This window comes from Pongo pygmaeus, chromosome 10 (genome assembly GCF_028885625.2).
Source record: "Pongo pygmaeus isolate AG05252 chromosome 10, NHGRI_mPonPyg2-v2.0_pri, whole genome shotgun sequence".
NCBI lineage: Eukaryota > Metazoa > Chordata > Mammalia > Primates > Hominidae > Pongo > Pongo pygmaeus.
The window spans coordinates 1,817,438-1,837,270 of NC_072383.2; the positions used below are offsets into that span (position 1 = coordinate 1,817,438).

A 19,833-nucleotide genomic window follows, 5' to 3' on the forward strand; every position below is an offset into this window, starting at 1 on the left:
TTAAACAAGATCAAATTGTAGTAGATTACCCATTGCTCTGTGTTCATTCTTACCAATTAGTTTTTTGATTAGAGGTAGAGGATTCATTCATTTCTTTGTGCAGTCATGTTAGCAGTACTGTTTATCTAAACAGACTCTTGGTTACATATGGAATTATGGTTCTCTTGTGCTGTCTTATTCGTTGAGTTAAAGAATTATAGAATTTTTTAGAGATGTAGAAGACTGTAGATTGTTTAAACTCCTCCCTTGATATATAGGGAGAAAATGGACCTGCAATGAGGATCCATCCATTGATGTTAGTGGTAGAGCTGGCCTCACCACTTTGGTCTCCTGACTTCCAGTCTACTGCCCTTCTTCTCACAATATCATTTTATCTAAACCAGTATGAACCTTGGTCTGGAGGCAGAAATTTTAATTTTAGTAATTTATCTCTTTAGACCATACCAGATTGTCACTTCTTTTTCCATTTCCCTAGACAAATCAGTCATTTTCTCCAGAATGTGGAAAGGCAGTGGGTTTTGGAGTTTGACTTTTCCACTTCAGCTTTAACCTTGGACAACTTATTTAACTTCTTTGCCTAATGCCCTTATATGTTAAATGGGAATGAGAATACTTACTTAATAAGGTGGTTGTTAGGATTAAGTTAGATGACCTATATATAAAGCCCTTTCCTCTGTGTTGGATGTATTTTAAAAATTTATTAAATGTTTTTCTCCTCTTTCTTTCTCTGCCACCTAGAGTACTTACCACATTGTGTATCACAGTTAGTTATTTTATGTGTCCCAGGTGCGAGTCTTGGAGGTTTTCCCCTCAGTAATTTCTCAACTTTATGTAATATTATTATGGGGTCTATGACATAATTTTTAAAAAAACAAACCAGTAAAGCCAGGAATTTGCTACTGAAACAGAGATGCTGCTATAGTAGACAGTTAATTCATCTGTCAGAGAAGAATTGAGTACTAGTGTTCATTTTTAATACTAATAATTCTGTAATAAACTGACTTACTATATTGTTGATTCTTGTCTAAGGCCTTGTTTTGACCTTAAGAATTTCATTATAATTCTGCAAGGGAAATGTATTGATTGTGTCATTTGGCTCCCAGTCTCTGTCCTTGACTGTTTCTGTGATTGCCTTGCAGAGCTCTGAGGAACATGAGTACAGTGATGAAGCTCCACAGGAAGATGAGGGGTTTATGGGCATGTCCCCTCTCTTACAAGCCCATCATGCTATGGAAAAAATGGAAGAATTTGTTTGTAAGGTAAGAGTGCAATTTCTTGTCATTGTCATGCTATATATTTAGCCCTTCCGAAACAGAAACATTTAAAGAGAGTGGTAGTACTATAGCCTTTGGTTTGCTTTGGGGAAGATCTGTGGCAAGATGGGGACAGAAGTGGTCTTGGGACTCTAATCCTGTTGGAGACAGAATATATTTGTTGGCTTGTAGTAGCCATGATAAAGCTCTGATAAAACTAGGATGTCCAGCTGGGAAACAAACATTTCCTAATGTAGGTTAACAGAGTAAATGTCTTATTGGTGGTTTAGACAAACAGAATGAAACATAATCAGAAGTGGTTGACGCCTGGAGATATGAAAATGCCTTCCTCAGGTCCCTTAAATCTGTTCTGCTGAGTGACTGCAATGGCAAATGTACTGTTCTTTCTAGGGATTCTGTGAGTATTCAGGCTACTCTTGAGAGAGACATTTTCCAGTTTTCATGTGCATCTGGTATTTTCAGTTCAGCTGGTATACAGTCTGTCTCTAAGGCTTTTCTCCCAGTCCATTGTCTTGATTCCCTAGGACCTATTATGGGATTCTTTTTTTTTTTTCTAAAATAGTAATTAGAATTGAGTTTGCCTGCTTAGAGAAAATAGACACACTGGTAAACTTGTAGGTACTTAATCAATCAGATCAGTAAGAGCCCTGGCAGGTAGGATCTAATTAACATAAGTCGATCAGTCTGTGTATATATGTATGTGTATGTAAATTGATTTATTAAACATTTCTGGAGAACTCTTTTTTAGAGAGAAATTTTTGTGACACTTAGCTTTTCATGGCTTTTATGAAACCAAAACTTTTTATGCACATGGTCTTAGATCCAGGGGACTAAATATAGGTTTTCTTACATTCACAATAATGCTGGAAATAATTGGGATCAGTGGACTTAGAATACTATTACTTTGGACCAGGGTATGAAAAGAGAACATTGTGAAGAGAACATTGTGATCTGAACACAGACATCCTTTCCAAGACTAAGGGTCCAGTGGGTTTTCAGGGGGAGTTTAAACATTTATGGGTCTGTAATAGAAAATTTTAGCCAGTTTGAAAATGAGTGAAGAAACAACTCAACAGAACAATAGATTCATTCTAGTGATCACTGTCTCAGGAGAATTAGTACAAAAGGATACAAAAGATTATTTTGTTTTTAAAATGCAAATTTGGTGTGAAGAACTCTCTCAAAGTTGGCAAATTCAGTATCTGGGCCATTAGGGAATTTTAATATTTAGAGATCAGCGGGGGTACCGTCGCTGACTTAACTGCCTTTTTGTCCTCTCCCTTTCTGAACAGAGAGCCAAGAATAAAACAAATAAAACTCTAGATTTAACAGTGAATCGGAGAATAAATAGGGCAGGACATTTGTTTGCTACAAACTATGATCTTCTGAAGAAAAAGGAGTATTGTAAATATCCCTTAGCAGTTTGTTGATGACAGCAGAATGAAGAGGCATCCTGTTACACAGTGTTGTCTGGTGTGGCTGAACCCTGCCATGGCAGTGCAACTGACCACACTTGAAAACCAGCCATGTCTAGTGGCACAGGGATTCTATTTCTTGGACTGGAAGCAAGTAAACAGAGACAGTTTAATATGAAATGTGCTGTGGATAATTTAGTCTTTAGAGTTTTCACGTTTGATCTTGGTCACTCTTTTTTCCCTTAGACTTCAGTTTTTGCTATTTTACCAGCATAACCAGGTCCATGTGGGAATAGGATGTATGCTATGGGGAGTTTATTTGTTTTTGAGATTTACTTATTTTTGAGTCTCGCTCTGTCGCTAGGCTGGAGTTCAGTGGCACGATCTTGGCTCACTGCAACCTCCAACTCCCGGGTTCAAGTGATTCTCCTTCCTCAGCCTCCCAAGTAGCTGGGATTACAGGCATGTGCCACCATGCCCGGCTAATTTTTGTATTTTTTAGTAGAGATGGGGTTTCACCATGTTGGCCAGGATGGTCTCAATCTCCTGACCTCGTGATCCACCCGCCTCGGCCTCCCATAGTGCTGGGATTACAGGCGTGAGCCACTGCGCCCAGCTGTTTTTTTAAGAAATGTTTTTGTGCATTTTATGGTCTAATATACCCACATACCCAGTGGATTATTACTAAGATATTTGAAGGTAGGCAGTGTCTTTGTCAAGCTTATAAATAAATATGTCTTTGGCTAAGCCGTGATCTTATTTTTTTATTCTAGGGGGTAAAAGAGGATACCTATTTGTGTTGGAATTTGGCTGACTGTATATGACTCCAGGTTGAGAATGAGGGTGCAGTGTCTGTTGAATGTGTCACTAATTGCAGTTTAATTAAGAAAGTATAGCTCCTTGTCTCAGTATTTAGACCACTAGAACATTTGTTTAGAAATAACAGGGAAAATCACTCTGAAATTATATGCATATATAACCAGTAAGAAACTCACATATCCTTTTTGAATGTAAAAAAGGAACATATGACACTTTTGTCTGTGTGGGGTAGCAGAGTAGCACTTTGGATACAGCAGAGCTGTGTGCACATTGTGAATTGCCCTGAAGATGTAAGCATTGATTTCTATCTTCCTCTCCCTCTCAGAAAATAAAATTCCTCCACAAAAGATAATAGCAACATTCTGTAAGGTTAATCTCAACAATAGTGGTCTTTTCCCAAATTCAAATTTGATGCAAAAAATTCAGTATCTTGGTCTCTCTCTGACACTAAAAGAAGCAGACTGCAGAGGTTGACAGACTTCCAACAATTCCAACAGAAGGGATACTAGGATCCCTGATCCTCTTTCTCTCTTTCTCTCCATAAAGTCCTGTGGAAGATCTCATACAGCTACTTTTGTAAGTGGTAGTACTATTAGCAGCAGATGTTAAAAATATAGATTAGTCTTTTGGCATTATTTTATTTTATTGTATGTTAGGAGCAAGCATAGAATGGCCAGATTAGCACCAGTAACCACAGACCCCACGTTTTGAGTTGGAAGGTGAGGGAGGAGAGGTTATGTATGGCTGGGGGCAGGAAGAGCAGGGAAGAGGCGGGGGGCTAGTTTGGATAGAGTGTTAAGAGGGACACATCTGTTCTTAAATTGTTAGTCCTCACTTCCTTTGGATGTGGAGATGTTACACAGAGGATTAGTTCTTTTACAAATATCTGTAAGGAAGTAAGAGAGCAGAGAACAAGAAACAGGTTGTGGAGCAAAAGGAATGGGCACAGTAGCTGGTGAGTAAGTGGCAGTCTTTCCATAGAGTAGAGAGAGAGCCAGGTTTCCGTGGCTTACCCATATTGTCACAAGACCCCTGTAGTGGGTAGGGTGGAGGTCATTGTCTGAAGGTGAATCTTGCTGATTTGCAGCCTGGATTCTTGCTTTATAGGGTAATAGACTGGAAGAACTGCTGAGCCCACATTAGCTGGAAGATAAACCATGTGCCTGCCATTTTTCCTTACATCTTTCTGTCTAGCAGAAGCAAGTTAGTCAAGATTAAGTGATCCTTGTGGTGTGAGCTCTCGGGGCTATGAGACATTAAAAGAAGCAGGGTGCAGAGGTTGACAGACTTCCTACAGAGGGATATCGGATTTCTCATCCCTTTTCCTGTAGAATCTGATGCGGGAGGGATCATGAGGAAACGGGAGGAAAGGGCGCTGAGGGACTGAAAGGGCGGTTAGGGCTGAGCTTCTTTACCATCTCTCTGCCGCATGAGAAGGAAGATGGATTAGTCACTAACTGTCTGACAGGGGATAGCCCCTGGGGATAGTCATGTACTGTCTTTGGAGTAGATGCCAGGGATTACTAACTAATTCATGAAATGCTTTGTGTCATTTTGTTTGACCTTCATGATTTCCCTATGAAGTAACTGAAGCGCTATTTTACAAATGAAGGAACTGCAGGTTGGAGGTTTTATAATTAATTAAATCTCATATAGCTAGTTAATGCCAGGGATCCACAATTTTCTGACTCCTGTGCTCCTTCTTTTCTGCTTTATCATATTTGCGTAGTGGGAAGAGAAGAAAGAGTAAGATGGAGAGAGAGATTTTAGCAAAAGGCACAAAAGTATGATTCTATATAATTCTGTTTTTACCAATAGGAATATTAAATATAAAAATGTTCATATTTAATACCACAGGGATTTATCAGAGGTAAAGTCTGTTATATAGGATGAAGGAGGTCAGTATGAGTGAGACTTTGAAACCTTCATCCCACCATTAGCCAGGTTGAAACAAAGTTTGAAACCATTCTTTTAGGGCAATTTCCTATGAATTTGTTTACTCTTTCGTTTTCCTAAGGCCCCCACTTAAAAATATGTTTTTTTCTTTCCTTTTTTTTTTTTTTTTTTTTTTTGAGGCAGAGTTTTGCTCTTGTTGCCCAGGCTGGAGTGCAATGGCATCATCTCAGCTCACCACAACCTCCGCCTCCCGGGTTCAAGCAATTCTCCTGCCTCAGCCTCCCGAGTAAGTGGGATTACAGGCATGTGCCACCACATCCGGCTAATTTTTTGTATTTTTAGTAGAGATGGGGTTTCTCCATGTTGGTCAGGCTGGTCTCGAACTCCTGACCTCAGGTGATCCGCCCACCTTGGCCTCCCAAAGTGCTGGGATTTAAAGCCTTAACCACCATGCCCGGCAAAAATATCTTTTTCATCAGTCTTTAAAGAACTCAGAATATAAGACAATATACATTTTGAGATGTTTGCCTTTTTTAAAAATGAATTATTTTTCCCATTATAAAACAGTGTGATAAGACACAGTTGTTAGGGGTCAGTGTTGGTTACTGACAACTAAAATCACAAAGATGTTTGATAATACCCCTCTGCCAGGTATGGGAAGGTCGGTGGCGAGTGATCCCTCATGATGTACTACCAGACTGGCTCAAGGATAATGACTTCCTCTTGCATGGACACCGGCCTCCTATGCCTTCTTTCCGGGCCTGTTTTAAGAGCATTTTCAGAATACACACAGAAACAGGCAACATTTGGACACATCTCTTAGGTATGTAATGTCAGTGATGTAATGAGCTGGCGATTCACTTTGTTCCTTTTTATTTTCATGTATTTGAGGGTAAGCACAGAACTTCAGAAATGTATTTGGATTTGCCATTTTGTTTTCTGAATATCTAATGATGAATTTTCTGACTGGTTTACTCATAGTTTATCCTGGTTTGCACTATGATTTTGTTATAACTTAAGTCATATTTCTTTCTACTAGATTTTCAGATATTGTCCTTAAACCAGGCCAAATAACAGTTGCTATACAAAATGTGGTTTCATATTGTAGTGACCACTGAGAAGAAAGTATTATTTAATAGAAGTAATCTGATCTTTTAAAGTGCATTACTTATATGCACTGCTAATTTTCAGTTTGGCCTGAAGTAGAATATGGACTGTAATTTTTTCTCCATAATGATTGTATATTAAAGAAAGAATACTGTAGAGGAAAGAATAGTCTTTCCAACAAATGGTGCTGGGATGGCTGAGCCATATGTAAAAGATTGATCCCGAACTCACATATACAAAAGTGAACCCGAAATGGATCAAAGACCCAAACATAAGAGCAAAAACTATAAAATCTTTAGGAGAAAACAGATATAAATCCTTGTGACTTTGGATTAGGTGACTGTTTCTTAGAATTGCCACCAAAGAAAAAATAGATAAATTGGACTTCATCAAAATTAAAAACGTTGGTATATCAAAGTGCATTATCAAGAAAGTGAAAAGACAACCCATAGAGAAGAGAATATTTACAAATCAGCTAGTTGGTAAGGATCTAATAAATAACTCCTACAACTCAACAATAAAGACAACCGATTTTAAAAATGGGTAAAACATCTGAATAGATGTTCTTCCAGAGAAGATCTAAAATGGCCAATAAGCACATGAAAAGATGTTTATCATCGTTAGGCATTTAGGAAAATGCAAATCAAATGCTTTGAGAAATGCAGTGAGAAATCTCAACACTTCACACCCACTAAGATGGTTATAATCAAGAAAATGAAAAATAACAAGTCGTGGCAAGGATGTGGGGAAATTGGAACTTTCATATGTTGCCAGTAGGAATGTGAAATGGGGCAGTCCCCATGGAAAAGTCTGGCAGTTCCTCAAAAAGTTACACAGAGTTACCAGAAATCCACTCCTAGTATATTACCCAAGATGCCTGAAAACATGTTCACATAAAAACATGAACACAGAAGTTTACAGCAACATTATTCATAATAGCTAAAAAGTAGAAGCAACCCAGATGTCTGTCGACTGGTAATGGATAAACAAAATATGGTATATTCATACACTGGAGTATTATTGAGCTGCAAAAAGGGATGAAGCACTGATACATGTCACAGCATGGGTGAGCCTTGAAAACATTTGCTAAGTGAAAGAAGCCAGACACAGAAGGTCACATGTTGTTTGATTCTACATGCATGAAATGTCCAGAACAGGAAAATCCATAAAGACAGTAGATTAGTGGTTGTTTAGGGCTGTAAGGAGTGGGGAATGGGGGATGACAGCAGATACAGTACTTCTGTTTGGGGTGATGAAAATATTTTGAAATTAGTTAGTGGTGATGGTTGTACAACCTTGTGAATATACTAGTTTCTGGCCTTACTCCATTTGATTTGCATTTCTTATCACACATTTGATTTCCATGGTGCCTCTAAGTTCCTGCCTGCTAGTATAGTGAGAGGAGAGTAGAGTCAAATCAAGTTTGTTGCTGACTTCTAATTCAAGGGTAATTTTTAATTAAAATGATAAAACAATTACTTAGCAAATGTCGAACTTAAAATGTCTGTGCCTGCCTTGTGTTAGGTGGCCCTTCCCTAAGCAATAGGAACATGGCATCTTTCTGTGTAGAACAGTTTAAGAATTGGTTAGGAAATGGCCTGAGTAGGCATTTTGTCCTTAACTCTTGAATCTCCTGAACCAGCTGATGAGGACCGGAGAAGCAGCATGATGCTCCCTGACAGCTATTGGTAGAGGAAAGCTGTATTTCTTGGCAGGGTTTAGGGGTATTGGAATTCATTGTAAAAACAAAAGCAAAAGCACAATGGACCTTTGAAAGCTGGACTATGAGGTATGTGCCAAAAACTGTATAAATGAAACTATTCTACATCTAGAGGTAGAAATGGCTTCATTATGTCTTCTAAGAAGTAGCAGCAGTGTCTGATTTCTTTTTAGATTATGCCCTTAGATAAGTTTTTATATTCTGTATATTCAGTTTATGAAGCTGAAGTATTTCTGATACCAACAATGTTAGAAGTAAACCACAGGTTTGGATAGGCTTCAGGTATTTGGAAGATTTTTCTCATTGAACTTTTGATTCAGATATTGTTGTAATGCAGAAGGATTGAAAACAGAATCAGTTATAATGCTGTCTCTTCTAAAGGGTGATATTTTATCTATTTTCTATGCTCTTTTTCCTAGGTTGTGTATTCTTCCTGTGCCTGGGGATCTTTTATATGTTTCGCCCAAATATCTCCTTTGTGGCCCCTCTGCAAGAGAAGGTGGTCTTCGGGTTATTTTTCTTAGGAGCCATTCTCTGCCTGTCTTTCTCGTGGCTCTTCCACACAGTCTACTGCCACTCGGAGGGGGTCTCCCGGCTCTTCTCTAAGTAAGTATCCGTAAAGTCCGTACTTCGGCCAGTGATTTAGACGTGTAGTGCAGTAGGGAAAAACGTTCAGCAGAGTTGGCAGAATTCTTAATATCATCTCATGGAAACTTTTTTTATAAAAAAATTAAAGAGCAACCCAGTTTGGCTCTTAGCTGTTTTTGATGGCTTATGTCATGAGGGATTAATTGGAACCTGTAGTGGCCAGTAGTTTTTAAATTACTGCATTAAATGGATTTTTTTTTTTTTCTGTCGTAGACTGGATTACTCTGGTATTGCTCTTCTGATTATGGGAAGTTTTGTTCCTTGGCTTTATTATTCTTTCTACTGTAATCCACAACCTTGCTTCATCTACTTGATTGTCATCTGTGTGCTGGGCATTGCAGCCATTATAGTCTCCCAGTGGGACATGTTTGCCACCCCTCAGTATCGGGGGGTAAGAGCAGGTAAGAGCACGTGGAGGTTCTACATTCGACATTCATTTATTCACTAGTTAAATTCACTATTTATTAAAGTTCTACCATTTGCCAAACATTATGCTGTGTATTTGTGATGCCAAGATGAGGAAATCATAGTTCCTATTGTTGGGGTTTTTTTTTTATGTAGTAGTCGTAGTAGTTGTTGTTGTTAGTAATGTTTATTAATTGTCTAAAAGCATTAGGGTTGAGGGGTCATGGTGAGTATGAGGTGATGTAATTTGGGACTGTTACGTACTTGAGTTTATGGCTAAACACCATCCAGAAAGCGGTAGTCTATAACTTTTGTAAATAATGATTTCTCTTACTCAGTGTGGAGTGTACTTTTTGTAGTGATTCTTTTTTCGTTGTCATTTTCTGTTTTGTTTTATATTTTTATTTTATAATGGATAATCTGCTTAAGGCTTCACCCCCATGCTGATTATGTTTTGTTAAAGTGGGCACCGTATCTCCCTTCTGATGTAGGGATAAAGGGGCTTTTTATATTTAGGATAATGCCTGTTTAGCTGGAGATCATAGAGAAAGCCACAAGCTCCTCAGTGCCTTGGCTGAGTCTTCTTGTAGGGCATGGAGTTAGCAGAGATGTTCTTGTCTCCTACTCAGTGTCAAACTCAGTGCCCACTGAGAATGAACAAGGAGCGTTTTTCCTTTCGTCCTTAAACCCCCAAAACCATTTAGTATTAAAATCTAAGCCCTGGATCGTCTGCAGGTGCCTGGCAGGTTAGACACAGAAGTAACTTCGTGTCAGTGACCACTGTGACAACACCCTGCCCTCCTCCTCTTTGTGTTTATATGAGCAAACGAGCATTGGCCAGGGCCAGCTCTCAGCAGCACTTGAGTAGTACAGTGGTGGTAAGCCTGCTTGAGCACGTGAGATAAGAATGTCTTTGCTGAGTAGAGCTGAGCATTCTGCTGTTCACATACATCAGAAGAACCAAGTTCCTGAGCCTTTGACTTAGAGAATGATAGGCAGAAACCATTAGCAGCCTTTGTTTAGCATGTAGAGGAAAAGAACAAGTGAATAGTACAAAAGTCTAGCAGATCTTTCCTTAGAGGAGCAGAGGTAGGAAATAGTTTTTCTTTAGGTCTGCTTGGTTCTTATCTTTTGTGAGAGCAGCATTGCCATTTTCCTCTTCTCTTTTAGATGTCCATTTTATTTGTGAGTATGCATACCATATCTATGCTTACATATATTGATGTATACCAGCAGTTTATTTGGTAATGTCCAAAGCAAGTAATAGGTTCTTTATCTGTTGAGAAAGCTTACCAAATGACAGCTTGTTTTGCAAGGGTCATTGTTAACTCTGTGTCAAAATGTAGGAGCGGTTACTGGCTGAGTCAGGGAGTTCCTGTGTTGCTTTGGCTGATACACAGGTTTCAAAGTGGATTTAGATCAGTGGACTTCAAATTTTTTTTTTCATCATGACATTTTCTATTCCAGTCCTGAACACGTGTATCTATACATAAGTTCATGTATATATAAATTACAAAACTTTAACAAAATAGTATTTAATCCTCCACTTATGTTACAGTCTGATATTTTAAATTTTATTCTAGTTCATTTTAAAAAATGCTGGTTGAGACTCATTTAATTGATCTTAGAACTTAGGTCATATCCAGAAGTTTAAAAAAACATTAGATGCTTCTGGAGGCAGTAAGGCAGTAAGGCAGTAGGGCTGTGGCTGAGTGATTTGCTAGACTTTTGTACTTGATTGCTATTTAGGGGCCTGGAAGCTTTCAGAAATCTCTCTCTCATCTTACTCAGTATAGTATTCTCTCCCATCCCCCACCCCCATTAGGTCATTTGTTAAAGGCATTTAACAATTTTTAAGTGCCCAGTTATAGGTTATAGATTTAGATTAAATTTTTTCTTTTCTTTCTTTTTTTTTTTTTTTTTTTTTTTGGAGATGGAGTCTTGCTTTGTAGCCCAGGCTGGAGTGCAGTGGTGCCATCTTGGCTCCTGACCTCAAGTGATCTGCCTGCCTCGGCCTCCCAAAGTGCTGGGATTACAGGTGTGAGCCACTGCGCCCAGCCTTAGATTCCTATTAAAAATAGATGATGCCAGGTGATATGATCATTCATTGCCTCTCCACCGCAACAACGTCTGTTGCTTCAAAGAGAAGATGGGATACGTAAAATTGCTTGTATTGTAACCTGTGTCTGTAAAAGGACAGGCTAGGACAGTTTAAATAAACTCCTGGAGCTGTCCTTTCTGACAACATTTAGCAACATTAATTCAAAACCCTTGAAGACTGCTGACTATACTAAGCTAGGCCTCTCTTAGTGAGGCTCATTGCTTTTTTTTTTTTTTTTTTGAAATGGAGTTTCACTCCTGTTGCCCAAGCTGGAGTGCAATGGTGTGATCTCGGCTCACCGCAGCCTCTGCCCTGGGCTTCAGGTGATTCTCCTGCCTCAGCCTCCCGAGTAGCTGGGATTACAGGAGTGCGCTACCACGCCTGGCTACTTTTTGGATGTTTAGTAGAAATGGGGTTTCACCCTGTTAGCCAGGCTGGTCCCAAAGTGCTGGGATTACAGGTGTGAGCCACTGCACCTGGCTGGCTCCTTGCATTTGTAAATCTTTAGAACATAGCTGTGTTGTCTTGTGTGACAGTGTCCCAGAGTTTGAAGAACCTTCTTTTTCCTTTAAAACTGGAAGCTAATTTTGTATGCTACTTTGAAATATTCAGTTTACAGTTAATGGTGCTGTGCTGTAATATTGACTTCTGACTCTTTGTTTCTCTTCTGCATTACTTTACTCTCTTCTTGTGACTCCTAGGAGTGTTTTTGGGCCTAGGCCTGAGTGGAATCATTCCTACCTTGCACTATGTCATCTCGGAGGGGTTCCTCAAGGCCGCCACCATAGGGCAGATAGGCTGGTTGATGCTGATGGCCAGCCTCTACATCACAGGAGCTGCCCTGTATGCTGCCCGGATCCCTGAACGCTTTTTTCCTGGCAAATGTGACATCTGGGTAAGTATGTCAGGGGTGACTGAGTGTGTAGGTATCTGCTCATGGGTTATTGGCATCCTGCAGAGTGATGCAATAGAAAAAGTTTTAGACACAAAGTCAGGAGAGTTGTATCCTGGTCCTAACTCCCTATTGAGCTGTCTTTCTCTGGACAATAAGTACAATATAACTAACATTTAGTGAGTACTTCCTTGGTGCTCAGCATGGTACAGAGTGCTTTGCATGGATTACCTCGTTAAATACATTAGCCCTATGTGGTATGATAACTCTTGTTAATGTCTTCATTTTACAAAGCAGGAGGCTAAGGCTTAGGGAGGTGAGGCCACTTGTCCAAGCCATGTGGCTATTAAGTGGTAGAACAGGAATTTGAATTAGGCTAGTTTTAATATCAGAATCTGTGCTCCTTTTGACAATGGAAAGTCATTTTGCCATTCTTTGTCTCAGTTTCCTTATTTATGAAATGAGGATGATAGAACAGATTTTTACCAGAGCCCTTTTTAGGACCAGATTTCTACCAGGGTCTTTTTTTATACCGAAATTTAGTGATTTGTAATGAGAGACTGAGTGTATGTATGTCTGGTGGAAGAAGAGGGATTGTGAAGAAGAGGGAACTGGATTGAACTGGATTGTGGTCATTGGTAAGAGAGGAGGAAAGACAAGAGGGAAAAGAAAATATAAGGACTGATATAGATAGAAAAACTTATAACCAAAGAGGGCCTGAAATATTTTCAACAAGACAACATTGGAAATACGCTTAATGTGAAATCTGACCTTTGTAATTCTGTTCCTCAGCCTATTGCTGATTATTATAGACTAAGCTGATCATCTCATCTCTTTAAAGTTTAGTTTAGCTATCTGTAAAATGAAGATGATCTTGAACTTAAGCAATCTTTCTAGCTTCAAATTAGCTAATTTATCTTTCTGATTCATCATCATCATTTTAACATTGGTATGGAGGGGTTTTTGCCCTTTATCCCCTTTCTTTGGGGAAATTAATCCCCTTTGGTTTCCTAGGAAACATCTCTTGGGATGTGACTTGATTTCTTCTAGTTTTTGCTTCTAAAATCAGTGTTTTTCTCTTGATAAATACTGCTTTGCCACTGTACTTTTTCATTTTGAGATTATAATGACAGAATAGTGTAATTTTTGAAGTGCAGTGAGCAATTGATTACCCTTCTTGAGATGTGGAATAGCATTCAACAGAACAGGTAAAATCAGAAATAATGTCACTTGCTTGTAGACCAGCTTCTGACTTGAGAAGTAAAAGGGCCTGTTTGCTTAGTTTTTGACACATTATGTAGTTCATGAAATTTCAGAATCGTAGCACTGAAGGGAACTCTGGGGACCATATGTTGTGACATTCCACACACGATCCTGGAAGCCTCTTTAGTTTTTCTAACAGAGAGCAACATTTAAATGACCATAGCTCTAGTCCTCTTGTCCATGACAAAATGTCCATCAGCAGTGAGTAGGAAAAGGACTGTGTGTGTAATCATAGCCCATGGCTAGGTGTCAAGGGATCCTTGGGACCTTTGTGGCCTGTTAGCAAGAGAGTCTGTATGTCATTTGCCACTGGTTTCAGTGTTAAGTGTGTAGATTTTTATGTGTAGAGCTTAGTGGCAGCACCTTGGTTTCTTTGGGAACAGCTGGCTTTCAGCTCAGCAGAATGTGATACACCTAATGGATGTTCCAGGATCTGTGGACACCTTGAATTTGAGCTCTGTCACATCCATTCCCTGCCTTCTGCTCAGCATAAACCAGGATTAAACGATCCTAAGAATCTTTAGCAGTCTTAATAATGTATGGGTTTCTCTACCCGCTTCTCTTCTTTTTTCCCCTCCAGTTTCACTCTCATCAGCTGTTTCATATCTTTGTGGTTGCTGGAGCTTTTGTTCACTTCCATGGTGTCTCAAACCTCCAGGAGTTTCGTTTCATGATCGGCGGGGGCTGCAGTGAAGAGGATGCACTGTGATACCTACCAGTCGCTGGGACTATGACCCTAAACCAGGGCCTGCAGCACTTGCGGGCCTCCCTGCCGGCTACTGATGCCAGTACCAGAGGAGCCCCAAAACTTTGACAGCCTTGTGGGCTTTGTGACGGCCCAGGGGCTCTGCGTGGTACATGACTGAGAAGAGAAAAACAAAAATAAATCATACCTCAAAGGATGGAGTGCATCAATTGGGAGAAAAGGAGACATAGCCCAAACCCTGGCTTATTCTTGGGATCTACTGATTGCGGGCTCTGCAAGACCCTTGGCAAACTGGCTTCTGATCCATATCATATTTATTTGTAGAAGATGGTGAAACAGTTTAGCTGGTGGTTCTTTCTTCTCCCTTTCTCTCTCTCTATGACAATAATACAAACCAATTTAGGTGAACATTTGTATCCGATAAGGGGTGGGAGTGTGATTTTAAATGCTCTTTTGGGAGAACAAAGAAATTAATGTAAATAAGATTTCTAACTGTTTAAATAAGACTTTATATAAATGTTGAAAACAGGGGTAAGGGAGGGAGGGAGAATTTTTGTATAGAATGAAACATGCAAGTACCACACACTGTTTGAATTTTGCACAAAAAGTGACTGTAGGAGGAGCAGGTGATAGCCCCAGAATGGACAGTGTCTTGGTGCACCAAGGTGCCTTCTAAAGGCTGACATACCTTGGACCCTAATGGGGCAGAGAGTATAACCCTAGCCCAGTGGTCACATGACCACTCCCTTTGGGAGGCCTGAGGTAGAGGGGAGTGGTATGTGTTTTCTCAGTGGAAGCAGCACATGAATGGGTGACAGGATGTTAGATAAAGGCTCTAGTTAGGGTGTCATTGTCATTTGAGAGACTGACGCACTCCTAGCAGCTGGTAATGGGGTGCTGGAGACCATGGAGGAGCTCTAGAAACATTAGCATGGGCTGATCTGATTACTTCCTGGCATCCTGCTCGCTTTTATGGTAAGTCTTATTAGAGGGATGTGACAGTTTGCCACATCCTTGCTGTGGAGCTCTGGAACACTCTCTAAATTTCCCTCTATTAAAAATCACTGCCCTAACTACCCTTCCTCCTTGAGGGAATAGAAATGGACCTTTCTCTGACATAGTTCTTGGCATGGAGCCAGCCACAAATGAGATTCTGACGTGTCCAGGTTTCTCCTGAGCTCGTCTACATAGATTGGTAGACCCTTCCTTTGGATCAGGAAAGATGAGTTTTACCTCTGGTACACTGTCTTGGTAAGCCTGGATGTGACAGACACCTCGGCTCTCCTTGAATAAGAAAGCCAGCAGAACTCTTAAAGCCAATTGTAGTACAGAGTTGTCAGCACTCACTGAACCCCACTTTGCAGGGATAGAGTGGTGTGGCATTTTAGAGACAATGGTATGTTATTGCCAGGGAGTGAGGTACAAGACGATGGCTCATGTCCCAGGCCTACCTGATACGGTGTCAGAGAAAGTGGTGGGGAAAGGATCTGGTTCATGGAATTCTGATCTTGGCCCATAGGTGAACCACCAAAATAGTGCTTGAGTCTTAGGTTACTGTCATCAAAGACTTGGGATGACTCCATTATACCCTGGGATTGTGGGTATTAGAACTAAACATGGAGGTCCTGAGCATGGGGACTGGCATCCTCAGTAGGTGTTTGGAAATATGGGAAGGGTCTCTTATTTATTCAATAGAGTTTTCTCAGTTATTTTCCTCCCTTGCCCTTCCAATCTCCAGCAAAAGGTGGGATCCAGGAAGAAAGAATCCAGTGTAGAAGTTGAGAAGAACTTGAACGTTTTGATTCTGGATAAGGTCACTGTCCTAGGTGCTAGGTGGACCGAGCAAAAGACTCAGTGGATGAACTGGTGCAGTGCCTGACAGAATAAAGAACAGTATTAATCCCTTTGAGAAAGCATAGTCCAGCAGGACAGTGGCCATTTGGACAGAAGCCCACTTAGTTTCTTGGGAGCAACAGCACATATCAGAAGCCAGACTTGCTCTTCGGTCATGCACTTTGGGATACAGCGTATAGGTGCAGCCCTGTCACAACACCAACAGAAGTAGCAGCCTCTGGGTGCAGTCACCCACACCCCAAAGCTGGAAGGATCTGGTTCAACATAGCACAAACCCTTAGGAAAAATGAAATTAACATCACTGATGTGTAATCCAGTAAAATCTCCCTCTTTTGGGTGTGTATGTGGGCATGTGTGTGCCCATTTCTATGTGTGTGTCTATGTGCAACTCACTACCAACAGCCTCATGTGCACTTGACCTGACAGTGCTCGCTGAGAACTCTCACCAGGTTGGCGCCTGAATGCCTTACTCTCAGCAGTCAGAGGCTTGCTTGCTCTGTGCAGATTTTTAATTTTCTTTTTTGGCCCTAGGCTGGTTGGGACCTCTACAGCTTCATTCTTTCACCATTAAATAGTGGCCTTTTTCAGTATTTTCCCTCTTCCCCTTTATAAATTATGCTAAAGCCACAAAGCACATTTTTGGGGATCATAGAAGGTTGGGGTTCCAGAAAGGCATCTGTGTGATGGTTCCATTGATGTGGGATTTCCCTACTTGCTGTATTCTCAGTTTCTAATAAAAAGAACCAAATGAAATGTGACCTGTTGTGTGTTTTTTTATTGCTGTTCAGCTTACCTCCCCTTAGCTTTTGGCACTTTTCTGAAGCTCTAATTTAGACACTGTGATTTAAGAAATTTTTGGAAACTTCCCATTCGGGATGCAGAAATCAAAGTGCTTGTGCCCAACTCCTGTTTCCTAACTCAAGCTTTCATTGTAACTTGGACCAGGTTTAGAATGGAGGGGAGAGCAGCTCTAAGGGGCAGTTCTTATTATTGAAGTTTATAAAAATAGTCTCTAATGTAACACTTGATGCCAAGGGATGTGTTAGAGAACTGTCGATGTCATATGATCATAATCATAACCCTTTGAGCCAATCAGGAGTATTTTCACTCTCATTTTATAGATGGGGAAACTGAAGCTTAGGTAAGTTTAAGAATGACTCTAGTGCCAGCGCTGTATTGGAGAAAAGAGTGAAGAGAATATTTAAGAAAACCTTTCTGTATTTATTATTCTGATTAAACAGTCTCATATACATTGACTTAAAGGTTTTGGGGTTCATTAACCTAGTCCCTTCTATATGAGAAGAGGATCTGGTTTGAGTTGGTGTTTGAAATAATAATAAAAAAAAAGGAATTCCAACCCTTTTGCCTTAGGTAAATTTAGTTTTTGGAAGGGCATTTTCAGCATCGGGATAATATGTTCATTCTGATCTCATTTTTAGGTATAGATTTAACTTTAGAGTGTCCCATACCTTACCTGGGCATAGACATTGGATCATTCCCTGCTTTTGACAAACTATTAATTGAAGCCTACTAATAACCCACTTGTCTTTTCCTTGTCTCTTCCTAAAAGGCATCTGAGCCGGGCGTGGTGGCTGATGCCTGTAATGCCAGCACTTTGGAAGGCCGAGGTGGGCGGATCACAAGGTCAGGAGTTCGAGACCACCTTGGCCAAAATGGTGAAACCCCATCTCTGCTAAAAATACAAAAAATTAGCTGGGCGTGGTGGCGGGCACCTGTAATCCCAATGGTGAAACCCCGTCTCTACTAAAAATACAAAAAATTAGCTGGGCGTGGTGGCACGCACCTGTAATCCCAGCTACTCGGGAGGCTGAGGCAGGGGAATCGCTTGAACCTGGGAGGTGGAGGTTGCAGTGGGCTGAGACCACGCCACTGCACTCCAGCCTGGGTGACAGAGCGAGACTCCATCTCCCAAAAAAAAGGTTGTCTGTATGGTTCCTGATACTCAGGTGATGTTATGTGGTGGTTGTAGAGGAAGTAGATAAGGACAAGTTTGGATTCTGACTTTACAGAGTGCTAGGCTCTGGGTGCCTAGAGAACACTCTGGGCAATGTTACTTTAAAATCATTCCAAAAACAACATCCTCTTCTTGAATATTCGGCTTCAATTGTAGTGTTTCATTTTGTCCTCCCCTAAGAGGGCATGAACCATTTGCTAGCCAGCACCGCCCCCTACTCCCCACCAACACCCTATTTTATCTACAGATCTTTCCTGCCTTCAGCTGTTTGACTTGGTGAAACAAGGGCAGCCTGTCTCACTCATGTAGAGGCTGCTTATGGCATGGGGCAAGAAGGAAACGTCACGTGTGGTGGCCTCTTGTCACCGCCATCCTACTGTCCCACCGTCCCTACCCTGCTACGCTACCTGGAAATGAAAAGAGTAGCTTCAGATCTCGGTTGTGCCATTTGCCATGTAGCGTGGGCAAGTGGCCGTTTGCTTGTCTAGCCTCGGTGTTCTGTTAAAATGAGGCCAACGATACATCCTCTAGAGCCCACGCTGAGATGCTGTGGCTTCTATAGCTAATTTCCTCAAACTTCCCATAGTGATTGGCTGGGTTTTCTGCCAAACCCTCGCTCCGATTCCGTCCTTTTCTGGACTTGATTTACTTTTCTGGCCTTATGATATGCCGACTTTCTTGCCTCCCAGCCGGCCCCTGAACCAAAACTTCACTGAGCTTAATGAAGTGGTTGAAGCATTTTCCCTGAAAGCTCTTCTATTAAAATACACAACATTATTATGTGGATTTAGTAGTTAACATATCCTTGGTACAGAGGAAGGAAGATCTGACAGCATCCTTAAGTTCCTGGTCCTCCAAAGGTGTACAACACAAGATTTCAAAATTCTGCATTCTAATTTATTAAATGACTTAGGTTCCAAGTTCATGCCTCTTGAGAGCAGGTGATGGGCTTTAGAGTGAGCCAGGCTGCCACCTGCTGTCCTTTAGTGGTTCTGCTAAAAGCAGAAGAGGAATCGTTCTGACCTTCAAAGGCAAAGCTTATGAGAATATTCTGTTCTCCAAGGTAGAGGTTAGTTTATCAGAAATGGTTTTTCCTTCCAATGGTCTTGAAAGGGATTCCCTTTGGCCATGCAGAGATTATGGGGCCCAGAGGAAGCAGACAAAACAAGGCCAGAAGCTGCTCCAGCTTCCTAAGCTTGGCTTTTTAAGAGTTGATAAATTTGCCTGAAAGTGCTCTTCCTGTTTGGGTGGGGAAGATAACCCTTCCAAAAGATACCACTGGCTTATTGTCCTAGAGAGACTGCTGTTTGGTGTCTGTGAGTTGGTAGTTGGGGTCAAATGCAGTTGGAGGTCAGAATGTGCCTTAATGCCAAAGAATGAACGGCAGGTGGGCGGCCACAGCCTTGGCAGGAAGTGGCAGGGCGAGAGTTAGTGCTCACCCTGCTGTGCTCAGCATAGGTGGAGCCTCGTGACACATGGTTGGGACACTCAATGATGGCAGCCCAGGGGCTGGAAAGGGCTCCTTGCTGCTTTCTTAACCCTGGTGGGCCTGTTGAACACCTTATTGTTCCTGGCATCTAAATTGTAATTTCTTTGTCCCCACCTCCATGAAACAAGGTAATGTAATGATCGCAGTTAGCATGTATTTATTTAGCGTTTACTATATGCCAGGCAGTTTCAAGCATGTTATGTGAATATATCACATTCAATCTTCACATACTCTTCCAATAATTTGGAGGCAATTTTCAACTCGGCTGC

At 40.9% G+C, this 19,833-nt stretch overlaps 1 protein-coding gene across 5 annotated transcripts in view; it reads left to right on the top strand.

The window, feature by feature from the left end:
* ADIPOR2 (adiponectin receptor 2) overlaps positions 1-16,858 on the top strand; it is a 99,555-nt gene extending 82,697 nt beyond the window's left edge. For 4 of the 5 annotated variants that reach the window (XM_054443198.2, XM_063672308.1, XM_054443196.2 and 1 more), the window contains 6 exons: positions 1,140-1,259; positions 6,056-6,227; positions 8,651-8,837; positions 9,093-9,280; positions 12,087-12,280; positions 14,121-16,858. In XM_054443198.2, coding sequence (XP_054299173.1) covers positions 1,140-1,259; positions 6,056-6,227; positions 8,651-8,837; positions 9,093-9,280; positions 12,087-12,280; positions 14,121-14,249 — 990 coding nt within the window. In that variant the 3' untranslated portion in view covers positions 14,250-16,858. The remainder of the gene's footprint in view (positions 1-1,139; positions 1,260-6,055; positions 6,228-8,650; positions 8,838-9,092; positions 9,281-12,086; positions 12,281-14,120) is intronic. The other variant, XR_008492836.2, reaches the window with a different exon arrangement.
* The last annotated feature ends 2,975 nt before the right edge of the window (positions 16,859-19,833 follow it).